General features: G+C 41.0%; 2 protein-coding genes across 2 annotated transcripts in view; one reads left to right on the forward strand and one right to left on the reverse strand.

Moving 5' to 3' along the window:
• The window catches only part of rock2 (Rho associated coiled-coil containing protein kinase 2), a 32,165-nt gene extending 17,128 nt beyond the window's left edge, over window positions 1-15,037 (forward strand). The window contains exons 6-32 of the mRNA XM_022750323.1: window positions 594-738; window positions 842-980; window positions 1,323-1,414; window positions 1,542-1,701; window positions 1,828-1,882; window positions 3,098-3,186; window positions 3,276-3,324; window positions 3,732-3,867; window positions 4,678-4,769; window positions 5,181-5,427; window positions 6,829-6,935; window positions 7,238-7,397; window positions 8,235-8,395; window positions 8,642-8,826; window positions 8,938-9,007; window positions 9,336-9,439; window positions 9,656-9,842; window positions 10,021-10,114; window positions 10,211-10,305; window positions 10,533-10,724; window positions 10,857-11,025; window positions 11,525-11,595; window positions 11,696-11,784; window positions 11,937-12,015; window positions 12,144-12,411; window positions 12,541-12,754; window positions 14,763-15,037. Of these exons, the coding sequence (XP_022606044.1) occupies window positions 594-738; window positions 842-980; window positions 1,323-1,414; window positions 1,542-1,701; window positions 1,828-1,882; window positions 3,098-3,186; window positions 3,276-3,324; window positions 3,732-3,867; window positions 4,678-4,769; window positions 5,181-5,427; window positions 6,829-6,935; window positions 7,238-7,397; window positions 8,235-8,395; window positions 8,642-8,826; window positions 8,938-9,007; window positions 9,336-9,439; window positions 9,656-9,842; window positions 10,021-10,114; window positions 10,211-10,305; window positions 10,533-10,724; window positions 10,857-11,025; window positions 11,525-11,595; window positions 11,696-11,784; window positions 11,937-12,015; window positions 12,144-12,411; window positions 12,541-12,754; window positions 14,763-14,766 (3,453 nt within the window). The 3' untranslated portion in view covers window positions 14,767-15,037. The remainder of the gene's footprint in view (window positions 1-593; window positions 739-841; window positions 981-1,322; window positions 1,415-1,541; window positions 1,702-1,827; window positions 1,883-3,097; window positions 3,187-3,275; window positions 3,325-3,731; window positions 3,868-4,677; window positions 4,770-5,180; window positions 5,428-6,828; window positions 6,936-7,237; window positions 7,398-8,234; window positions 8,396-8,641; window positions 8,827-8,937; window positions 9,008-9,335; window positions 9,440-9,655; window positions 9,843-10,020; window positions 10,115-10,210; window positions 10,306-10,532; window positions 10,725-10,856; window positions 11,026-11,524; window positions 11,596-11,695; window positions 11,785-11,936; window positions 12,016-12,143; window positions 12,412-12,540; window positions 12,755-14,762) is intronic.
• A 1,472-nt stretch (window positions 15,038-16,509) lies between these two features.
• On the reverse strand, window positions 16,510-22,817 carry pqlc3 (PQ loop repeat containing 3). The gene is made up of 7 exons (XM_022750324.1): window positions 22,582-22,817; window positions 20,217-20,299; window positions 19,610-19,679; window positions 19,422-19,479; window positions 18,912-19,032; window positions 17,910-17,951; window positions 16,510-17,007 (listed from the first exon to the last, which is right to left on the reverse strand). The coding sequence occupies exons 1-7, from the start codon at window positions 22,725-22,727 to the stop codon at window positions 16,907-16,909; spliced, it is 621 nt and encodes a 206-aa protein (XP_022606045.1). The 5' UTR covers window positions 22,728-22,817; the 3' UTR covers window positions 16,510-16,906.

Consider the following 22,817-nt stretch of genomic DNA (forward strand, 5'->3'; position numbering starts at 1 on the left):
CCAGCTGAAAGTTGGCAACCAGGTAAAAAAAACAAGAAAACTCAAACCAGATATGCACCTTTAAGTATGTTCGATGCTAACTATGTTTCTATGGAAACAAGGTGCACAGCATGATGCACTGCTAGGCAAAGACAGTGCTGCTGAGCTGTGACCAGCTGGGTCGGGTTCAGTTAGGTCATCCCAAAAGTTCCAGTAAACATATCTGTGTGTTTGCATTGAGCTGCTTGACTTCTGTATGAGATGATGAAGCTCAGGTGGTGAAGCATACTGTAATGTGTGTGTGACTCTTCAGATCCAGGCCTGTTGGAACTTATTAATAACAACAATGTTCATTAAAAAGCAGAAAGGTAACAGTTCTTTGGTTTGTACTAGTAGGAACCGTAATTTATTTCAAGAGCAAAACTGTTTTGGTGCTTCAACATCTGCCATGTTTGCAGTCAGTTCTTTAAGATTTCTGACTGGAAGGTTAATCACTCAGAGAGGGAGAGCGAGAGAGAGAGATTTGTTTCTTATAAACTTATGTTTGGATTAATGACTGTAAATTGTTTTAAGACTAAAAGCCTGATGTGTAATTTCTGGATCTTGTTTTGCAGACCGGCATGGTGCACTGTGATACAGCCGTCGGGACTCCAGACTACATCTCTCCGGAGGTGCTGAAGTCCCAGGGAGGAGATGGTTATTATGGGAGAGAATGCGACTGGTGGTCTGTAGGGGTCTTCATCTTCGAGATGCTTGTTGGTCAGTAAACATCTCATGAAGTCAAAGTGACGGTACAAAACGAGAGTGGCATAAATAGTTTTTAATGTAATTTCCTTTGCTAACTTCCTGTAATTGCTGTTAGGTGATACGCCGTTCTACGCCGACTCCCTGGTGGGAACGTACAGTAAGATAATGGACCATAAGAACTCTCTGAACTTCCCCGATGATGTGGAGATCTCTAAAGATGCCAAGAATATCATCTGTGCCTTCCTGACTGACAGGTATGAAGAGTCAGAATGTTTCAGTTTTTAAATGTCGATGCGGTGACGCCAGCAAGGAGCACATAGCGGCTTTTTATGAAGGGTGTTTTGTACTGCAGACGTTATATAACATGCTGATGCTATAGAGCTGTAAATAGGACACTTATGTTTACCACTGGTTTGGTTTGTGATGCTTTAGGCCAGAGGAAATCAGAGTCTTGCTTGCATTTAAATGTAATCACTTTCAGAATACAATATGTATGAATAGGTGATGTTTTCCTGACGCCACTGATACTGTTGAACCGAGGACAAAGGGCAGCTTTAGTCACCGGTCCACAACTCATTCACTCTCTTTGTTTTGAGGGAGGTGCGATTGGGCAGGAACGGCGTGGAGGAAATCAAGCGACACCCTTTCTTCAAGAATGACCAATGGACCTTTAACACCATCAGAGACAGTTAGTATTCAACACGGGCTTCACCTGAGCCCATGAAATGAGCATTTTATGTGACTCAAATACTTCTTCCAGTATTTCACACTTGCCTTTTTTCTTAGTTTCTGTCTCCGTCTCTGTCTCTCCTCAGCGGTCGCCCCTGTGGTCCCGGAGCTGAGCAGTGACATAGACACCAGTAACTTTGATGAGATTGAAGATGACAAAGGCGATGTAGAAACCTTCCCCAAACCTAAGGCCTTTGTTGGAAATCAGTTACCTTTTGTTGGCTTCACTTACTTCAAAGAAGACCAGTAAGTCTTCGCTTTTTCTAGCCGTCTCCAGTCCATCAACATTTCGACATACATAAAAAAAATAACAGCCTATAGATTTGTTCTCAGCTGTGGTCTTGACTTTGTGTTGATTTGCTCCTTCTTCAGGTTGCTAAATGCTTCCAACAATTCCTCAGTGGCCCATGAGAATTCGAAAGGAGAGGTGGGTGCTGTCTCTTCCACACACAGTAACTGCCCAGTGCACCATGATGAGCTGCAGTAGCACATGCCGCCCCCTTCTTAGCTTCTTAGGGAATAAGGCAGGCATCAGTTTACATGGTCGCACTGAAAGGCATTAAGGATTACGATGGAAATGACTCAGAAGAGGATTTCTTCTCCTGATCCCATGATTTATTAGTACTTTGTTAGAATTTCTGTGTTCTTAGCCGCAGAGAAAGACTTTAGCTGTTTCAGGGTAAGTGGCTGAGCTAAAAGCTAATCTGGGGAAGACTCCCCCCCTATCACAAGCAAAGGCCCCGTTTTTTTATTTCAGTTTAACAATCCCTCCTCAAACACTGTCACTGCAATATGTCTTCTAAAAGTTTTAGCTCCGCAAGAAATGACAATATGTGTGTGAGCCATAGGGGTATTACATTTATTTTGAGGGTTAATTGTTTTCTTATGTAATGAGCTTATCCTTCAAGTCCAAGTCAAAACGTTAAAGCTGCAATAATCAATGTTTTTTTTTTTATTAACATCAATGAATTAAATGACTGTGTGTAATGTGAGAGCCGTTGTTAGTAACGAGAAACCCACAGAATATTATCACCTGATTTCACGACTGAATCCTCAGTCCCACAAAGCTTTTTAGTGTCTTTTAGCTCATCGTCTTGGTTCTACAGTCTGCAGCTTTATGTTTTGGTTCAGCCTGCCAACTGACTGGCAGAGTTAATGACGAGCTGGTGAACAGCATTTAGCAGCTGAAGAGACAGGGAAAAGAGAAACTGCCCCCAGGAGTTGGTGGAGACCAAACAATAGTTCAAGAGAGTGAATATTTGACTTGCATCGATCAGGTCGCCAGAAACAAAACTCCAAATGAATTATAATGATGCTCTGTGTCTGCTAGATGTGCAAGTAGACAACTATTTACACAATTTAAAAGGTGATAATATGTCAGCTTGTTCAGCTGCCTCCAAGTATTCAAAAATCAGTTAATGCAGATTTAATGATCACTTCATCAATGTACAATTCAAAAAATGCTCCTGACGAGTGCCAGTTATGTAAAATGCTTCATTACATAAGACACATTTGAATCACAGGAAAGATGAATGACATGCAGCAAAGGTTGCTAACAAGTTTTTAACTGGAGCATCTGATGAGTTCTCACGTGTGATTGGTTGATTTTTTTTTTTTTTTTTTTTTTTTTTTTTTTTTACAGTCAGCAGCATTGCAGAAGAAACTTCGCCACCTAGAGGTGCAGATAAATAATGACAAGCAGGTTAAAGATGATCTCGAGCACAAATACAGGTACAGTAGCTGTTGCTCTAATAACACACTCGAGCACAGTGGCTCTAATTGTCAAAAGTCTTATAAATGTCCTGTTTCCTTTTCTACAGAGCTGCCATGAGTCGTCTGGACAAAATCTCGAAGGAGCTTGAGGAAGAGGTAGGCTGATCATTTCAAAATCTATAGTGCAGACACCTGCTGCTGAAGATCACTTGAATATTTTTGGCTTTGTCTCACTTTTAATATTTGGCTGTGAAACAACTGAGTTTCTCCTCCGGGATCATGTTAATCTTCTTCATCCATTTTTATGGCTTTTCCCAAAAGCTGTGTTTAAGTCAGAATAATGATTTCTTATTATCCACACTTGACCACATTTCAGTTGAATACCAATGTGTCATATCCAGTGAGGTTCAGATGGAGGGCCGGCAGAATTCTAATAGCCACATTACGGCGTCTGTTGGGATTGAGATTTGTGTTAAACCCCGAGATAAAGTTATGGAATTACAGCAGCGTTAAAACCAGCCATGTAGGACAGGCTGAACAAAGTGTTTAATGGCTGATTTTAGGTGAGCGGAAGAAAGAACCTGGAGTCGAGTGTGAGGCAGCTGGAGAGGGAGAAGGCCCTGCTGCAGCACAAGAGCCTGGAGAGCCACCGCAAGGCTGAGAGCGAGGCCGACAGGAAGCGCTGCCTGGAGAACGAAGGTAATTTAAAGGCTTTTAATTCAGTTACACATCATTAGTTCCTAATATAAGAACTTACATTTACTCTGTTGCATAAGACGTTTAAGGGCAATAATCATATTAGTATCATTACTATAGTAGATTAGATTAAGACAAGATGTCATGTACTAATGTGACACAATGGATTCATTATCCTATTGCATGATAAAATGTTTTTTTTTACTTACAGAGTGAGACATTAAAATATACTGTTTTTCAAGTGGAAGCAGATTTGATGCGTCCCACAGTTTATGTGTTGTTGGAATTAGAGTTTTTTCAGAAGCCCTTAGTGCCAAAGGATCATGGTGATTTGTAAATACAGTTAATAGGGGACACTGTAAAAAAAAAAAAAATCACCTCTTGACAGCTTCTTGTGTGAATTTAACAACATTTTGGTTTGCTTTGGCTTTTGGTGACAAAATAATTTTGATGCAAGTTTACAGAAAGAGATAATGTGGATAATACTGCCATCACCTGGTCAAATAGACGTGTGAAGCAGAGGAAAACAGTATGAAAGGGCTATGCTATAATATAGTTTCTTTGCCTTTGCTATTTTGATATTCTAAAATAACACGACACATTTTTATTTCACCATTGTCCTGTTCCTAATAAAGGATGAATACCTGAGTTTTGTGTTAGAAAACAGTGTTGACTTTGTTTACATTCTGCTCTTTTCCACTGCTGGAGATTGCTGGAGATGTAATAACAGCTTATATCAGATACTTGGTGCATGCTTTAACTTAACTTAATTAAAACAGAGTTCATCAGTCTGTGTTCTTCTGTGTCATACAGTCAACAGCCTACGAGACCAGCTGGACGACATGAAGAGAAGAAACCAGAATTCACACATTTCCAATGAGAAGAACATTCACCTACAGAAACAGGTCAGTGTTACTTAGTGTTTAGTTTTGTCAGTGGGATCTGAATTAGAGAAGCTTTTCCTTAACTAGTATTAAGATTTATGTCTTTGTATGTATTTATTTTTGAGTTATAGGATTGCAAACAATGTTTTGTCTCACTACATCATTGATTTGAGATATTATGGAATAAAGCCTTGATATAAACAGACATCAATAATATATAAAATCCCTCTAAACAGGTGACAATTAATTGTGTGTCATGTATTTCATTGAGCCATTTTTTGTGTATGTAATATACTTAATCTGAAAGTAAGTATGCGCAAGACTCACAGCATACTGTAACTGTCAACAATGATATTAAAATAAAGTGATGAGTAACCAAATCAAACTCCTGACTGATCTTCAAAAACTTTTTTCAATCATTGTCGCCCTCAGTTGGAAGAAGCCAACACTCTGCTGCGGGCCGAGTCTGAGGCAGCGACGAGGCTCCGTAAAACCCAGACGGAGAGCAGCAAGCAGCTGCAGCAGCTAGAGGCCAACGTACGCGAGCTGCAGGACAAGTGCTGCCTGCTGGAGCGCAGCAAGCTCAGTCTGGAGAAGGAATGCATCAGCCTGCAGGCGGCTCTGGAGACGGAGAGGAGGGAGCACAGCCAGGGCTCAGAGACCATCAGCGACCTGATGGGTAGGTGAAACAAACACAGGCCTGGAAAGACTCTAAATATATGTATTTTTATTTGTTTAATTCTTAAGGTGACTTTTTCCAGCCAGGGTCTTTTCACATACGCTCCTACCAAACCCCTGTGAACAATAAACTAAACACAGGAGACAACAGGCAACACCTACATATGAGTATGGGAATTTGTGTGATCAGGAAAAAAAATCTGGTCATGAATAGTTGGAACAGGTACATGGCTGCAGTTGTGCACTTCAGTGTGTGAAATGCTATTTTAGGAATTGCTGATATGGTTACCTGCATTTTCATGAGGTGGAAATTCTATTACACGCATTGTTTAAAAATGAGGTTTCTCTGCCACTTCAAGTCGTTCTCCTTCTGCCTGCCTTGCAGCTTACATGGCAGATTTATAAGAGGGCAGTGAGGTGGCCAAAAGCAATGTACCACACAAACACTGAGGGCACCAAAGAGGCTTTCCGGGCCTCAAGAGTTTGCACTGTCGCCTGAATCCATTCAGCAAACAACACATTCACTGTCTGTGTTCTGTGTGTGAGAGAGGTTAATTTGAATTTATCTGTAAGAGTTTTTATTAAAACAGGTTTGTCTGGAGCAGCTGTACGGAGCCACAAAGGCCACGAGTCCAGATATAAAAAAAACAAATGATAATATATATGTAAATGATATTTACAGAGACAAGGCTTAAGCCCCCTTTGTCACGCTGGTTTAACAAATCTTAGCACAGAGAGTGAGTATGAGACACTCAAAAGCCCTTGAATAAAACAATGGCTGACAAACAGGCTCCATAGCAGCTGGTCAGTGTGCAACAGTAGCAGCTCCCAGGATGCATTTATTTAACTATTCAATGGAGTATGTTTACATCAAGGCTAATAATTCAACCATAATCTGATTAAAGCAGCACTCAGGCTATTTAAACTGTCTTATAAAGACTTTTATCTGATTGTGTGAATTGTGGTGAGGTCATACTGGAAGCAAACGCAGCTCGGTCTCTGCATTTGTTTGAATGTGAAAATGTTGCAGTCAGCTTTGTTTCATCAGCTTTTGTCCAATTGCTATTGTAATTAAATCTGCAGTGAACCGCTTTCTCCAACCAACCAGGATAATGGAGAAAAATCATTCACTTGAACCATGTAAATATTCAGAATCTAAATATTATCTAAAGCTGATTACTCTGAGCAATCAGGATATTGTGCGTATGTAAATAAACTCATTGGAGCGCATGGAATTACTGACAATAAGACAAGGAAAAGAAAAATCCCTGAACTGCCCGCTGTGGCTTTGATTGGTGGGATTATGTGTGAGCATATAGTGCATATAGTGTACGATGAGGATGTTTTTTTTTTTTTTATTGAAACATGCTTCTCTGAAGACTGTCTTGTATTCATCTTGCAGGACGGATCTCTGGTCTGGAGGAGGAGGCACGTCAGCAGAGACAGGCTCTGTCCAAAGCTGAGGCTGAGAAGAGACAGCTTCAGGAGAAACACACTGACCTAGAGAAGGTACATCAAGAAAATCCAACTGAATTGTAACTGTGGAAGCACTGCAGTAATCAATGGTGATGATTTCTTCCATTGAACAATTCAAACTGCCTTTAGTTCAGGGACAGCATTGTTCCCTGACAATATAAATGAAGAAATAGAGCAGGCATTTACTAAAATCATTCAGAGCTTTAATGCATTTGCTATAGCAGTTAGTATTTTTGCATGATTGACAGGGTGCTGTGTTTCTGCCAGGATGTTTGTTGTTATTGTGATGGCCAGGTTTCTCACAACACCTCCACCCTTGTTTTCTGTCTGTATAGGAGAAGAGCAACAAAGAGATTGATTTGACCTACAAGCTGAAGGTGCTGCAGCAGGAGCTGGAGCAGGAGGAGAGCTCTCATAAGGCCACCAGGGCACTGCTGGCAGACAAGAGCAAGATCAAAGTAACTATAGAGGGAGCCAAGTCAGAGTCCATGAAGGGTGAGGGCATCAACCTTTTGTTTCGAGGATGTTGTTCTCTCACCTGCTTGTTTACTTCAACAACCTGTTTATCCCAGCTTGGACCACATTAGACATTATATCCTGTGAAGGAAAAAGATTTAATGTAAGACTGAAACTTTCTGAAGTGATGACTTCACTGACTTCACTCTAGTGCAACTTTTTTATTTGTGCAACAATTGCTTCAAAAGGGAAGTTACATAAGTGCATGGTCTAAATTCTGTATATTGATGTAATTTCAGTATTGGTGAGGCTAGAAATCCACTGGGATTGTGGCTATTAAAATATTGTGAAATTAAGATATATTGAATATTAATTTATACGTTATCTCTTGCTGGTCTTAAAGGCTGCATTACAGTAAAGTGATACAGTTTTTTTTTTGTAATTCTGCCTCGAATGAGCAGTGAATGAACAATGAATGAATAGTGAATGCCCAGATCAGCTCACGTCCATGTTACAATTCCAATTATCTTTTTCCTCTGAGTTCAAATGAGCCGAACCTGGTTAGGATTAAATGTTGTATCAGAGAAATGCAATATTGTCAACCCCGCCAGAAACTCACAAATAGTGTGTTGCTTTATCATCAAAGTGAAAACTTGATGGTGTTTCATTTGCATTTTAATTTGTTATATAAGCTTTAACAAACACAGATGAACTGTATTAGAATTTAAAAATACTTAATTTTGTACAAACAAATCACAATTTTCCAGTATGTCTGCGTTCCAGCTGTTCTGTCAATCTAAGAGTAAAAACCTAAAATAAATCACAGTGGTTTTCTTCACCGCCTCACCACCTTATCTTGTCTTCACACTCATGCAGAGATGGAGCAGAAGCTGGCGGAGGAGCGAGTGGCCAAACTGCGTCTGGAGAACAGGATACTGGAGCTGGAGAAACACAGCAGCATGATGGACTGCGACTACAAACAGGCATTACAGAAACTAGACGAGCTCCGCAGGCATAAGGACCGCCTCACTGAGGAGGCAAGTGTTTATACTCTGTGCAGGAGACCGGTGAAGTGTTTAGATATTAAATGAAATCTAGAGAAACAAATCCTGCAGCTTATGTAACATTGTGTCCATTCTGAGGTGGAGAGGAATAACAGTCATTCAGTTTACAGAGACAGGAAGTGCAGACAGAAGAATAAGAAAGGCAAATTCAACATTATAAACAGTATAAACAGCCAGTCCTCATTTCTCTCTCCTTCTTTATTTTGTCCCTTCTTTCAGGTGAAGAACTTGACATTGAAGATCGAGCAGGAGACCCAGAAACGCACCCTGACTCAGAATGACCTGAAGGCCCAGAACCAGCAACTCAGCACTCTGCGAACCTCAGAGAAGCAGCTCAAACAGGAAACCAATCACCTGCTGGACATTAAACGCAGCTTGGAGAAACAGAACCAAGAGCTGCGCAAGTCAGTGCACATTTCATTTTACTCTTTGCATTTTACTCTTTGCACTCCTACTGTCAAGTTGAGCCAAAACGAGCATGATGAGTAATACAGGTTTTTTGTTTTTGTCCACAGAGAAAGACAAGACACAGACGGGCAAATGAAGGAATTACAGGACCAGTTAGAGGCTGAGCAGTATTTCTCTGTGAGTCTGTAATTCTTCTTTGTTATTATAAATGTGGATGTAAAAAGACATAGTGCAACACATTAACATTCTGTATCTTACTGAGTGTGTGGGCTGTAATGTGCCATCAGAACAACATTCCTCTTATTTCAGTGGCTAATGCACGTTGTTGTGTGCAGTGAACCGCTGCTTAATGGCACTTGAATGATATGTTTCCTTTTATCATAGTTTTATTTTATTGACTCATCTGCACACACTGTATATATCCATTATTGTTATGAAACTGTCTTGCTTCTCTTGTTAATGAGTGAGTGTGAGTTGTGTTTGACCTGTGTCCTGTGTTTTCCAGACGTTGTATAAGACCCAGGTTCGTGAGCTGAAGGAGGAGTGTGAGGAGAGGAACAAAATCACTAAAGATGTGCAGCAGTCTCTGCAGGAGCTGCAGGAGGAGAGGTGATTCTGCTGTTTGAAAAAATTATTGTTTCCTTTTTAAATCCGCTTCAAACACCGGTGACTAAATCCAAAAGTGCTTTGTGAAACGTGACCAACGCCAAGACAATATAAGGAAGTAGCAGGCAGTTCATTTACACTTATGAACGAGACGTTTATATTCTGTGTTAGTGATAAGTTATTGTTCAGTCTTTGATTTTGTTCTTTAACTTCCTTCAGGGACTCGTTGGCGGCTCAGCTTGAGATCACTCTGACAAAGGCTGACTCAGAGCAGCTGGCACGCTCCATCGCTGAGGAGCAGTACTCAGACCTGGAGAAGGAGAAGATAATGAAGGAGCTGGAACTGAAGGAGATGATGGCCCGCCATCGCCAAGAGCTCTCTGAGAAGGACATCACCATCAGTTCGGTGCGTTGCATTATCCTCTGACTCGTGCTGTCACAGGAACCATCACACAGCAGTGCATGCTCAAGCATTTTAAAGACACAGTGGAAACAGAAATAAACTTTAGTGTTCAGGTTGGACAACAGGTGGCAGTGGCAGACAGTGTAGACAGTGCTCATAATGAATATCCTGTTGTGTGCAGCTGGAGGAGGCCAACCGCACCCTGACCAGTGACGTTGCCAACCTCGCCAATGAGAAGGAGGAGCTGAACAACAAACTGAGGGAGGCAATAGAAGGTATTTAAACTTCAAACGTTGAAATCAAAATTTTATCACAAGCAGATTCTGGTTTTTGGGTTCACATTTCACATTTTTGTTTCGGTATATTTTCAGAGTCAGATAAATCAAAGGACTGGGAGCAGCAGATCAACCAGATGAAACAGATGTTTGACAAGCAGCTGCAGTCTGAGAGGACACTGAAAACTCAGGTGAGTCTGTTAAACTCCAGCAAAGTGACTGCTAATCATAGTATGTATGTGCTTCACTGTTACATACACTAAGAGAGCAATTTGAGAGGTTTTGTTTTAAAATTAAAAGAGCTCATTTTAGAGAAGACCTACCCTTTTGGATCTGGGTTATTTTCTGGGAAGTGACCCAATCAGATCCTGAAGCTCTCTTACAACCAGACAACTCTGAAACTCATGTGCGTCTGCAGGCCGTCAATAAGCTGGCGGAGATCATGAACAGGAAGGAGGTCCGTGGCGGAGGCAGTCGCCGCGGCAATGACACAGACATGCGGCGAAAGGAGAAGGAGAACAGGAAGCTGCAGCTGGAGCTGAGGTCAGAGAAGGAAAAACTCAACAGCACCATCATCAAATACCAGAGAGAGATCAACGAAATGCAAGCGGTAGGTCACACAAAGTTGACACCAGAATTTTGATTTCTCTTGTCTCTGATGTCAAGTATAATCATTCCCCATCCTCTCCAGTATCTTTGACTGAACCTTGTTTCTTGTGTTGTTTTTTTTTTTAAATTGTAGCAATTGGCGGATGAGAGCCAGATGCGTATTGAGCTGCAGATGGCTCTGGACAGTAAGGACAGCGATATCGAGCAGCTCAGGAACCTCCTGCAGTCGCTTAGTGTTCAATCGATGGACTCTGCCAGTGTCAGCAGCGGGCCGGAGTTTGATGCTGATGATGCGTTCGCAGGTAAGAGCTTGACCACTGTGTGACGCCTTCCCAAACATGTCAATCTATAAACTTCATATATACAGAATAGATTTGGTGTCCTTTAGGGTGACATAAAACTTTGACAGAAATGGTTTTTTTTTTGGTTTTTTTTAATTTGTCGGTTGGACAAGGCTTAACTTTTGAAGGTATTTCTGACTTTTTAAAAAGATAAGTTTATGTGCTTGCAATAGTTGTGCCACATTTGCAGTGAGTATGTGCAAATGTTGCAGGAAGTAATTCACCCTCTTGCATAACTAAATCCTCTTTCAATATGTAGACATAACTGTTTAAGACTAACTGATAGCAGCTCTAAACCAGTTTGTAAAGGTGCCCAGCGTTGGTGCACATGAATAAATATCCAGTTCACTCATGTGATGTGAAAGTCAAGCAGCCGTTCATTTAGGCAAACAGCATTCATCTAAATAGAAACTGGCAGATTGTGCTCATATATAATCTTTCATGTCTCATCCTCTCTCAGAAACGAGGCTTGAGGGGTGGCTCTCTCTCCCTGTCAGAAACAACACCAAAAAGTTTGGATGGGAGAGAAAGGTATGAATAAAGGGGGAATGACGCGGCTTTGGTGGTGCAGAAAAAGAGTGCTTTTCCTTGATATACATGTTTTCTCACCATATCTGTTCTGTTGCTGCAGTATGTTGTGGTGAGCAGCAAGAAGATTCTCTTTTACAACAGCGAGCAAGACAGAGAGCAGTCCATTCCCTACATGGTGCTCGATATAGAGTGAGTATAACACCTCAATCCCCAGCTTTAGTTTGTGTGACCATTATTTCCTACGGTGGTGTTGGCTTGTGTATTAAGATGCAGCAGTTCACATTAATGCAAGTGATATGTTTTGATAAGGGGATATAACGAGACTAATTTCCATCACACAGCAAACTCTTCCACGTGAGGCCTGTCACTCAAACAGATGTGTACCGTGCTGATGCCAAAGAGATTCCCAGGATATTTCAGGTCTGTCCCAGACCTGCTTTAATGGTTTTTTTTAATAGACTAATGTATGGTGTTTGATCCATTGTCTAAATTTGTGCTTTTGATAATCAACAAAAGTCCTCCATCCTCATCCTCGATCCTCTCTCCAGATTCTTTATGCCAATGAGGGCGAGAGCAAAAAGGAGCCAGAATTTCCTGTGGAGCCGCTGGCCATTGGAGAGAAGTCCAGCTACATCTGCCACAAGGGCCACGAGTTCATCCCCACGCTCTACCACTTCCCCACCAACTGTGAGGCCTGCACCAAGCCGCTGTGGAACATGTTCAAGCCGCCACCTGCTCTGGAGTGCCGGCGCTGCCACATCAAGTGCCACAAAGACCACATGGATAAGAAGGAGGAGATCATTGCTCCCTGCAAAGGTAGGATGCTTCAGTACATGGTTTTTACCAAAACACAGATTGGTGCAGCATTAGTGTAGTTTTAAGGTTTAACATACTAACTTAACATGTTGATACTAACTGAAAATTCTTCCTCTCTCTTACCACCAGTGAACTACGACGTATCTACAGCCAAGAACCTGCTGCTGCTGGCCGTGTCTCAGGAGGAGCAGCAGAAGTGGGTGAGCCGGCTGGTCAAGAAGATTCCCAAGAAGCCTCCACCACCAGAGCACTTTGCACGCTCCTCGCCACGCGCCTCCATGAAGGTTCAACCCAGCCAGTCCATGAGGAGGCCCAGTCGACAGCTCCCCACCAGCAAGAGCAGGTAGAATCACCGACAGTGGAGCCTGTCTGAACAGGTTTTGCTTTTTAGACAGGCTGTAAAAAACAGGCAAGGCTTTTTTTTCAGTATTGGTTTTGTTCTTGTTTGTATTTGTGTTGGATTACACCACAGAACCCACGTTCATTTGCTTTTTAGTTAAACTGAACACATTACGTATATATTGTGTAAGTGATCAGTATTACATTTGCTGGCTCTGAGAGGCCAAGCAGTTGATGTAATGATGTTATATACAATTATGATCGCGATGAGATACTTAAATTCACTTTTACTACAAGGCTGTACTTATTTCTACTCCATGTGTTGTTCTGAATTTCAATCGAGAGTTATATCTGGTTGTTTCAAAGACTATTCCACCATGACAAGTCAGTATTATACTTGTCTTTTCTGGATCATTCGTTACGTTAATAGTCCTGTTTGAATATGCTGAAATTGGTCCTCTGTTGGCCTTTGGATGTTTCATTCCAAAAATGCCTTATTGGTCAACCCCTAATAAAAGCCCATCTACAGTGCATCCAGATACTAAGAAGGGCAAAGGTAGTCTTCATGTTTCTGTACATACAGTATGTAAGATATGGTCAATGTTGTTGTGTCTCTCAGGTCCTCCCTTTACATAACCTCTCTCTTATATGATAATATAACATGATATGAGAACAGCTGCCAGTCCGACACATGACAAGCCATCAGAACTGATCTCCCCTTTCAGGTTGCAGGACTTTGGTCTTCAGGACTGGCACTGGGCATTGGATGATATTGACGATGACTGTTCCTCTATTCATTTCTGATGATGGTAACACTGTGTGCAGTGTGTGCTGTGCTGTGCAGTGATTTTCCATGCGGCCCTGATTCATAGCAGCCATCCAAACTGCAGTGATTTTTTTCTTTTTTTTTTTTCTTTTTTCTTTTTTTTTTTCTTTTCGACCCTTGAGATAAAACCTGAACATCGATGAAAGTAAACTCAGTGTTTAAGGACCCTCTTCTGCCTATTTGCTGCCAGTTTGAAAAGCATGAGACCCATAAATATAATGTTGTCTTCAGGGTGGTAGCTGACCATCTCAACTACATGAGCATTAACTTTTATATCTGTAAAGCTGCTCAGGATAGACGTGCTGCTCTCTGGTCACATTATCCTGTCAGAAATGTCTCAGCCAACATGACCCTGTGTTCTCTGACCTCAGCCCCCGCAGGTCAAATGGCTTCAAAATGAAAAGAGAAGAATCCAACAGTGGACACTGGTATAAATGATGACTGCCCCAATCTTTTGCTTCTTTCAGCCAGATGTTTCCCTGTAAACCACTAAATTCCTGAATGTGTGTATGTTTGTTTATTTGCACTGAATGTGGGGACACAGTCCTGGTCTTCAGTTTGTGGTGGTGGTGGTGGTGGTGGGCTGTGTGCACACACATTGGAGCCTGTGATATTCTGTATTCCTTGTGAAGGAAACGGCTGCTCACCTGATGACTGGGATCACTTCACCACTGGGTGTTTGAAAGAGAAGCAGAACTATTGATCTTTGTCTTCAGGGTTAAAATAAGACTTATTCACTTTTATACTTTTTTAATAATTTATTTAGGGGCAGAACATGACGAATTATATCAATTTTTTGCATATGCACTCTTGTGCAAATGAGAATATCTTTTGTGTTTTTAAAATTCCCTTACTTTATCACTGTTTGCAATAAAATTAATTGCAAACACTGAGAGGTAATAAAATGTTATACAACTTTCCCTTTAACACCAGAGCCTGATATATCTGTGACTGGCTTGTTACAAGTGTTTGTATCAGTGTATACAGTGTGTTGGCTCATCAGTAACCAGAAATTGTAGAACTACAAATTCATCAACTTGTATCGGTGAAGACTGAAACGTTACATAAGTGAGAACACGTGATGCAGGATTCTTTAGTTCTTGTTGTTTAAATCTTTAATCTTCTTGACGTATCATTTAGGATTTTCTGGGACTAACCCCACCTTTGTTGGTCTCTCTTCTTCCAGTTAACCTTGCTCTGGACTGCGGTGCATCTTGAAGGTGGTGAGATGCGTTTCCTCCTAAATCAAAGACTCGATACAAAGCTCCATCTGCAGATCAGCACACTGAACTCTACACCACTTCTCCACAGCCCACCCTGTCCTGCTTCAGCCTGTGAGAGTTACAAAGTCTTGTTTTCCCTTTTGTTGAACTTTAGCGGTTCGATCTTTCCAGCAAGCTGGATGGCTTGTGAGTATGTTAGCTGAAGTCTTCTCTCGGGCCCTTGACTCGAGCAATTCAGTGTCTCTGGGGGGGGAGGGGGGGGCTGGAGTATCTTGTTCGGCTCCGACAGAACATAAGAGAGCTCTTAAGACGGGGATACACTTACCTCAACACTTCTCACCAGGACACACTGTCTGATTGAAGGACCCAACAGGAAAACTCTCGACTCCGCCTTTAAGAATTCTTGTGGCCAAATAAAAGAGGACATTTTTGTGTTTAATGATTGTGAACAATATTAAGGGTTTAATGGGGAACACTACACTCAGAAGATGGTAAATTATGTAATTTGTTGAGTTGACTTCCAGTTGAACTTGATCCCAGATACAGTATCTGTACTTTGGCTTCTTCTCACATTGATTGTAGCTTCCTGCTTCTCACCACCCTGCTTTCAGGTGCGTGTCCACACGGGTCACAGAAACTTGAATAAGGTACTTGAGCAAATGAGCTGTGACTTCTGGGAAAGTCAGTAAGGTGGAGGAAGGAGTGTGAGATTCCTCCCAGATTTGAGCAAATAATTCCTTGAGTGCCTCTTATTCAGATTTCTGACTCAGCCGCACTCTGAATCACTGGTTTGTCGTTGTATGATCACGGTAACGGTTAGAAGTAAACACCATCCTGCTCTGAATGGCATTAGACGAAGGGCCAGACATGAGATCCTCAATCATCTTTCAATCCTGCACTGTCAGTTCTGAGGGTTAATGTTTACTGAATTCAAGGGGTGCACCGTTAATGCTTTTCTGATCCGAGCTCGGCTCCTTTGTTTGAATGTACATCTGGGCTTTACCAGAGACGACACACAGGCATTGTATTCTATCCAAATATACTTGACTGAAGCCCCCTGTCATCACCAACTACTCTGAGTGAACTTGCATGTGTTTGCCTTTTCAGGCCTCACACTTGAGTGCTGTCACCCACAGGCCTCCACTTGCTAACAAATGTAGTTTTTAAATCGTTCCTGAACATGAACATGAGGGGAATTAACCCATGAGAAGCAGAAACAATGAAGGTATGCAATCATATCCCATGAGTCAAAATACTGAGCAGCACTATTTCCATTGAAAGTTTTTTTTTTAAAAGTGTTTGTCCTGATATTTTTGTATTAAAAGTAACCAAACTCTGAGTTTGGGCACATTGTTGTGTGTATGTGGCTTATATAGAACGTAGAGACTAAACTATGTGAGTGTGTGTGTATGTGTGTACTGAGTGCTCTCCTTTAACCAAGAAGCATGTTTTATACATATAAATATACACAGTATATATTTTACATGCCATACAGTGCACATTATATTATTTATACAGCCTTGTCCACTTTGTATTTAAGGGCTCTACATCCAGATTGCATGTTTGCTACCAAACAGCTCTATAATAATAACCACTTCAACAATAAAGACGTGGATGTGCCTTTTGCTTTTGGATTATTTCTGTCTTAAAATATCTGAGCCTTTTACTCTACAGAGGATTTTCATGTATGACACTGGAATGACCACAATGTGAGAAGCTGAAAGGTTTGATTTATTAAATAGTTCAGAAAAAGAACTGTATATTTCTAAAAGCTATTCAAAATACTGTATCTTTTTATCCTGAGGAGGAAGATCTCAGATAAACTTGGCTGGTGCTGTCCTTTCAAATTATACTACATTTTCTTCGCATACAGTATGAAGAAGATATCTAGTCTCTGGAATGTTATAAAAAGAAATGAGTGGGTATAAAACTGAGGTAAAAACAATATAAAAAGCACATTTTATGGGTAAGTATCACAAAGCGCCTGACATAACCGTTGCGTCAGTTTTGTTTTTCAGTACTGGCTGTGTCCAAAGTAACTGTGTAAACTCTGGTGAGGATCAGCGTGGTGATGTCGCAGTCAGCCCCGGGGTCCATCTTTTAAAGCTTAGTCTTCTTTCTTGGTGCTGCTGCTGTGTTTCTGGTAGTAGAGCACGGTGAGCAGCACCCACAGGTTCAGCAAGGTCATGACGATGAACCGCACCATGACTGTGACAGAGGGAGAGTATCATTAGAATAAAGCTGAACTGTCTCTACACTGATTATTGAAGGATCTGCAAGTTCGAAGCTGCTCAAGTGAATTATAAAGAGCTTGAAATAGTCACCAGGTTTCATTTAAGGTTTTATCAATAATCATTCTCTATATAAAATTACGAGACATTCGCCTCTGCAGAAAATGTAGCTTCAGATTGAAAAAAGCCAAATTTGTGACATGTTAGACTGAGAAGTGGCTGTTTTGACCTGTACACACATTTTATTCCTTGTATGTCTAGTACGCTACACTACTTCCTGTGTGAATGCACAGGAAGTAGTGTAGTGCACTGTACTGTGCATTCATTTGGCCTTTATCAATAACCAGATTCTCTTTGAGCAACCTGGTTCACTTTCACCTGCAATTCTGACAAGATGTTCAGTACTTATAGAAATATTTGGCCTTTTCATTAGAATGGAAACTCTCTTGTTAAACAAAGAAACAGCTAAGGTAAGTCCTGTTTGAGATTTCACACTGCAAGTTTACTGTATTTGTTCCTCTGAAAATATGTAAAAGCTACAAACCACATCCCAGAGAAGGTTTTAAAAGCCTATTGTCCAAAACAAAATGAACCTCAGGAGAGCATGGGCATCAGCTTTGACTATTTACATGCTAAAGGCCAATGACTGAGCAACCAGAGGCTGCCTTTTTATGGACTCTCACTCCTGTCCCTCTCAGTGCACACCTGGTTTCCTCTGCAGAACACCAGAACCACACAAAAAAAAATTAACTTCTGTAAAATCATGACGATTGTTGTTTAGAGAACAAATCTTCCTTCTGTAATGTTGAAGAGATCATTAAAAATTCTTTTCTGGGATACTACAGATCCCACAGTCATTTGTAATTCAGTCTGACTTACCCTGCATGTCCCCAGTTGTCACTGTGGTGGTGTAGATCCGCGCTGAAACAAAGAGGAAGCCGAGTCAGTGACATCCTCATTATCCGAGAGAGTGTAATATTTAATTAATGAAACGTAGAATTGCTGATTTATTAAATTAAGAGCTAAGTAAATAGTGTGATACATATTCATGAACTGAAACATTACAGTAATAGTACTTTAGGGAGAAGAATGTCTCATAAATTGGTAAAGTATTTCATGACTTTCTCTGCCTCTGTGACGGCGTGTTTTCAGGTTGCCTGTCTGTCCCATTCTCATGAACACGATATCTCAGGAACGCCTTGAGGGAATTTCTTCAAATTTGGCACAAACATTGACTTGGACTCAAGAATGAACTGATTAGATTTTGGTCGTCAAAGGTCAAAGTTCAACGTCACTGTGACCACAGCAAAACATGAATTTGACCATAACTCAAAAATGTATTCGCTGACAAAATTTCCCACAAATGTCTAATAGGATAAAGTGATGAAGTGATGACATTTAATATCAAGAAGGTCAAAGGTCAACTTCATTGTAAGATCATTATGTTTTGCAAAGACACTCCTGGCCATTATTCAATGCTGTAACTCAAGAACAGAAGAATATTTCACATTTGGTTGGATACTGAACTGGTGACACTAATCTTGGATTCCCACCTTCAACCTGTGGTGATTGTATAGACCCTCTGTGCACTAAATACTGTACATTATATGACTCTGGACAGACATGGATGTAAGCTGCAAACCAGAGCTAAGTATAATATAGTGTTTACAGATTGTTTTTTTTTTTTAATATTTGCACATAAATGACAATTATTCTTGTTCTAATGTGTCAGTAATGGGCTTCCAAAGGAAAAGGTATGACAAATATAACACAGGAAATCCAATGAACAGACATGCATCTTTCAAATGACAAAAACTCGCTTCAGAGACTGGACAGGGAGAGGAAGAGAAGAAACTGGGTTCTCATGTCCAGTGCACTCACCCATACACGTGTAGGTAGCCATACCCCAGGAGAGGGCGCTAACCTGTCCGGCGTCCTTAGATTTCCACAGGCACTGCAGCTGGGCGAATTTACTGGCTGCACTGATGAACGTGCACAGGCTCTGAGAAGAGAGTGGAGGTCAGGCAGGATACAAGTCAGGAGAGATCCTCAGGCGTAGATTAAGTCCGTACATTGTTGTTCACATGATCTCATGAACAGTTTAGTTGAGCTTCATTTCAAAAAAGGTTTCAAACACTTTTTGTAGCTAAAAACTTTAAGAGGACAAACAGCTGCAGCATTACAGTTCTCACTTACTTAAATGCAAAAATGTCATTTTGCTCATTAACCAGCAAGGTGTGGGTGTCTTCCTGAGATACACCAGGTGCAATGAGGTCTGGATAAGTTTCTTTTCAAACCTCCACCTCATTACTCCTGACGGATGACATGTCATTCCTTCCATTACTCTCTGACATTTTGTGACTTATGAGTGATGTTACACTGATTTATTACCATAGCCAAATCTATGATCCACTTCTCCACAGTGAGGAGCCTCCAGCCTCCGACAAACCTGAACACATTATATTAAGGCAATAACACGTGACATAAAAAAGGTATCAACAAAGGCCAATGGGTCATTAATTTTCTTCAATTTCACATCCAGTGGCATTAGAGAGTGACAGTGTGCAGTGGAAGGATACACCAAGGCGTAGATGAGGCTCTGCCGCAGGCTGCCGCTGTAGTGAAGAATCAGGAGCAGGAGAATGACATCTGAAGACACAGGGCAGGTTATAATAACACAAGAGTTTAGGCCAAATGATCAATGGGCTGCATGTTTCACACGGCTGGGTTTCATTTTTATTTCATGGGGCACTGATATAAGTTTTCACTGTCTCATTAACTTGTTCAGAAGCTAATATTTCTCATTTACAAAACTTTCAAAGACATAAGAAATCCGACTCCTCTGTAGTTCGGATGTAATCTGTCATTGTAGCTCTCACGGGTTACAAACGGAGATCATACTATGACATTCTCACATGACATCGGTTACTGAGCACATCAACCATACACATGATCTATTGATTTACTGTCAAATCCCTATGTATAATAATAAACCATCGGCCAATTTAATGCTCTGCTTTGCTCTAACAAGACAAATCACCCTGTTTTATTTCAATAGACAGAGACTGTGCAGAGAAGCGTGAGGTATTTAGAACTATGTTTGAAAAATAAACTAATCAAGAAGCGGGTTACTACAGATGACATATTGTCTTACAAAATTATAACTGGCACCTTTTGACAACTCACCTTGAGCAATGAGGATTGGATATTCCAGGTATGTTGGAGGTGGGTAGTCATAGTACATCTGGTACGTTACAAACACAATGAACCTGTAGAGCAGATGGTGTCAGTTCATGACGTTGTATTAAAATGTTCAGCACTGATTCAGATGAAACATTGCTCAACAGCATATGTAACAAAAACACTCATAATGCGATGAAGTGAGGAGGATTGTCATTTGTCATCCATACAATGCTGAAGCATTTACAGTATGACCGACTCATTCACTGTTTGAGAACCAAACGGTAGCAATCAATGTTCAATTCACTCCTTAATGGAAGTGGCTTGGATAAACATGTTCGAACGTGATGAACAAACTGAAGAAGCTAGAACTTCAGCAGTCTCCAGCAAAAGAATTTCTGAGACTCCACAGCTGAAGATCCTGTTTACCAAGCTAACATGCAGCTGGATGCTCGTGCTCACGGACTGTTGATGTGTGTTTCTATGAACAGCCAAAGATGCGGAGAAACTTATACAGGGTGAAGTTGATGATAAATGATGATAAACAATCTGAACGAAATCCAAGATAAAGCTGCACAAGATAATTTCACATATTAGCAGTGTCAAACTCCTGATTTATCCCCAAATCCTGGAAGGAAGTGGCAAGTGAACTGCATATAGCGTGTTCACGTTCAACAGCCTGAGTACCAGTACCAGTGGTTCTCAAAGTGGGTTCCTGGGACCCCCACGGGTTCTTGAGGGGGCTCCTGGGGGTCCCAAGCAAAAGGGGAATGATTTATTTTCACTATAATTTAATCCATAAGTAACACGATGACAGGATGTATGAATACTTTGGTCATGGGTTTCAGAAACCTTCTGAAATCCTCTCAAATGGGGGTCCATGGTCTTATTTGTGTCAGCTTAGAGGTCATGATGTGAAAAAATTTGGGAACCACTGCTTTATTTGCTTATTTGACTTTTACAGACATAGGGATCATTAAGTAAGCTATCAATTTCATCAAGGTCTTTCTGAACCAGGACTTGCCACATTACCAGAGGTGGTTTGTAATCGACATAAATGACGGATAGATTTGGCAATATTCAGATTCAGATTTGACCATGTTTGAACAGTTTTTGCTCATGGACAGGCGGGCTGAATAGTTTTACCATCAGAGGTACTGATGAATAAAACTGGACTTCCTGCTGATTTAATGTGGGCTTTTATGCTGTATGGGGTAATAAATCATTACTTACTGCCCCTTTAAGATGTGGTCACGTTGAGATTCTTCCCACCAATGACAATGCCAAAGACCAGAGAGCCATTAGGGATGACAGGAGTGAATGTGCTCCAATTTAACTAGGGAAGATACTTCTCTGGATTGAAGCCATGCTTTGTAATTTAAGACGATAAAACAAATTTATCACTGCATAAACATCTTACCCAGTGCAGCTTTAAGGCTTGGCTATTTCACTCTAGCATGCACAATGACAGCAGGCTATCGCTCACCAACATAGTGGAGACGTTTAGGACAGTGCAGCTACTGCCAGGCACCGAAGAGGGCCAGAACACTGAGAAATTATACAGCCTTACAGGCTAGTAAACACAAACAATAGTGAATCTATATACATTCAACTTTTAACACAGATTCAATCCACACTTCCTGTTCAATGCATGAGAACTAGTTGAAGATTGAGTCTACTGCACTGATTTAGCATCAGACAGCACAGCTGATTAACACAGATGTTGGGACAAAAAGACCTAACTGAGGCCAGTTTTTCCCTGTGCTCAGTAATCCAACCAAAATCTACAGCTTTGTAAACAAAACACAATTGTTTAGTGTTAAGCCTCAGTGGGATTATTTTGTGCGTCAAAACTCAGCCAGTGAGCCCCCTGGAGACAATCTCTGTATGTCCTATTTAGCACTTAGTCTAGAAAATAATGGATATGCTGATGCGACGTGCACACACATTGCCTTCCTTTTACGCCGCCAAGGTAGTAAGGAGGGAGGTATTATTAAATAAGGGGTGGTTCAGATTTATGTAGAATTTACCATTATCTATTAGGGATTCAATAGCTGTTTTATATCACGTTTAAGAATATGTAAATATGTAAATATGTACGCCTTCACCTGTAACCAAGGCCACAATAAATTAGACATATTTTAAATGGAGTTTGGCGGTGTGGTTGTCTACACCAAGGATGCAGCCGGTGCTGAACAGGAAGAGATCACATTAATATTACACTGAATACGAAGTAAAGTAGAAGTAATTTACTGCATCGATCCAACTTAATTCTCCCTTCTAATCACCAACTTTAGCACACTTCACACAACAAAAAGGCCTCCATTCATGCCCGCACAACTCAAACAGCTTTTACTAAAAAATCCCATACCCGATCAACTCGAGCAGAAGACTGTTGAGGCTGACTCCTGTCGATGACTTCGCTCGCATTAGCACAAAGATCTGCGGGAACTTCAGCACCATGCACACAAACAGTGTGCTGAAGTTAGCCACGTGCAGTAACGTGTCTGACTGCATCCTCTGGATAAAAACCTGGACTTTAGATCACTGGATCTCACAGGATTTCTCACACAACTAGCAGCCAGATGATGCGGCTGCTGCTGCTGC

This window comes from Seriola dumerili, unplaced genomic scaffold (genome assembly GCF_002260705.1).
Source record: "Seriola dumerili isolate Sdu_G_001 unplaced genomic scaffold, Sdu_1.0 BDQW01000149.1, whole genome shotgun sequence".
In the NCBI taxonomy this organism is placed as follows: Eukaryota; Metazoa; Chordata; class Actinopteri; order Carangiformes; family Carangidae; genus Seriola; species Seriola dumerili.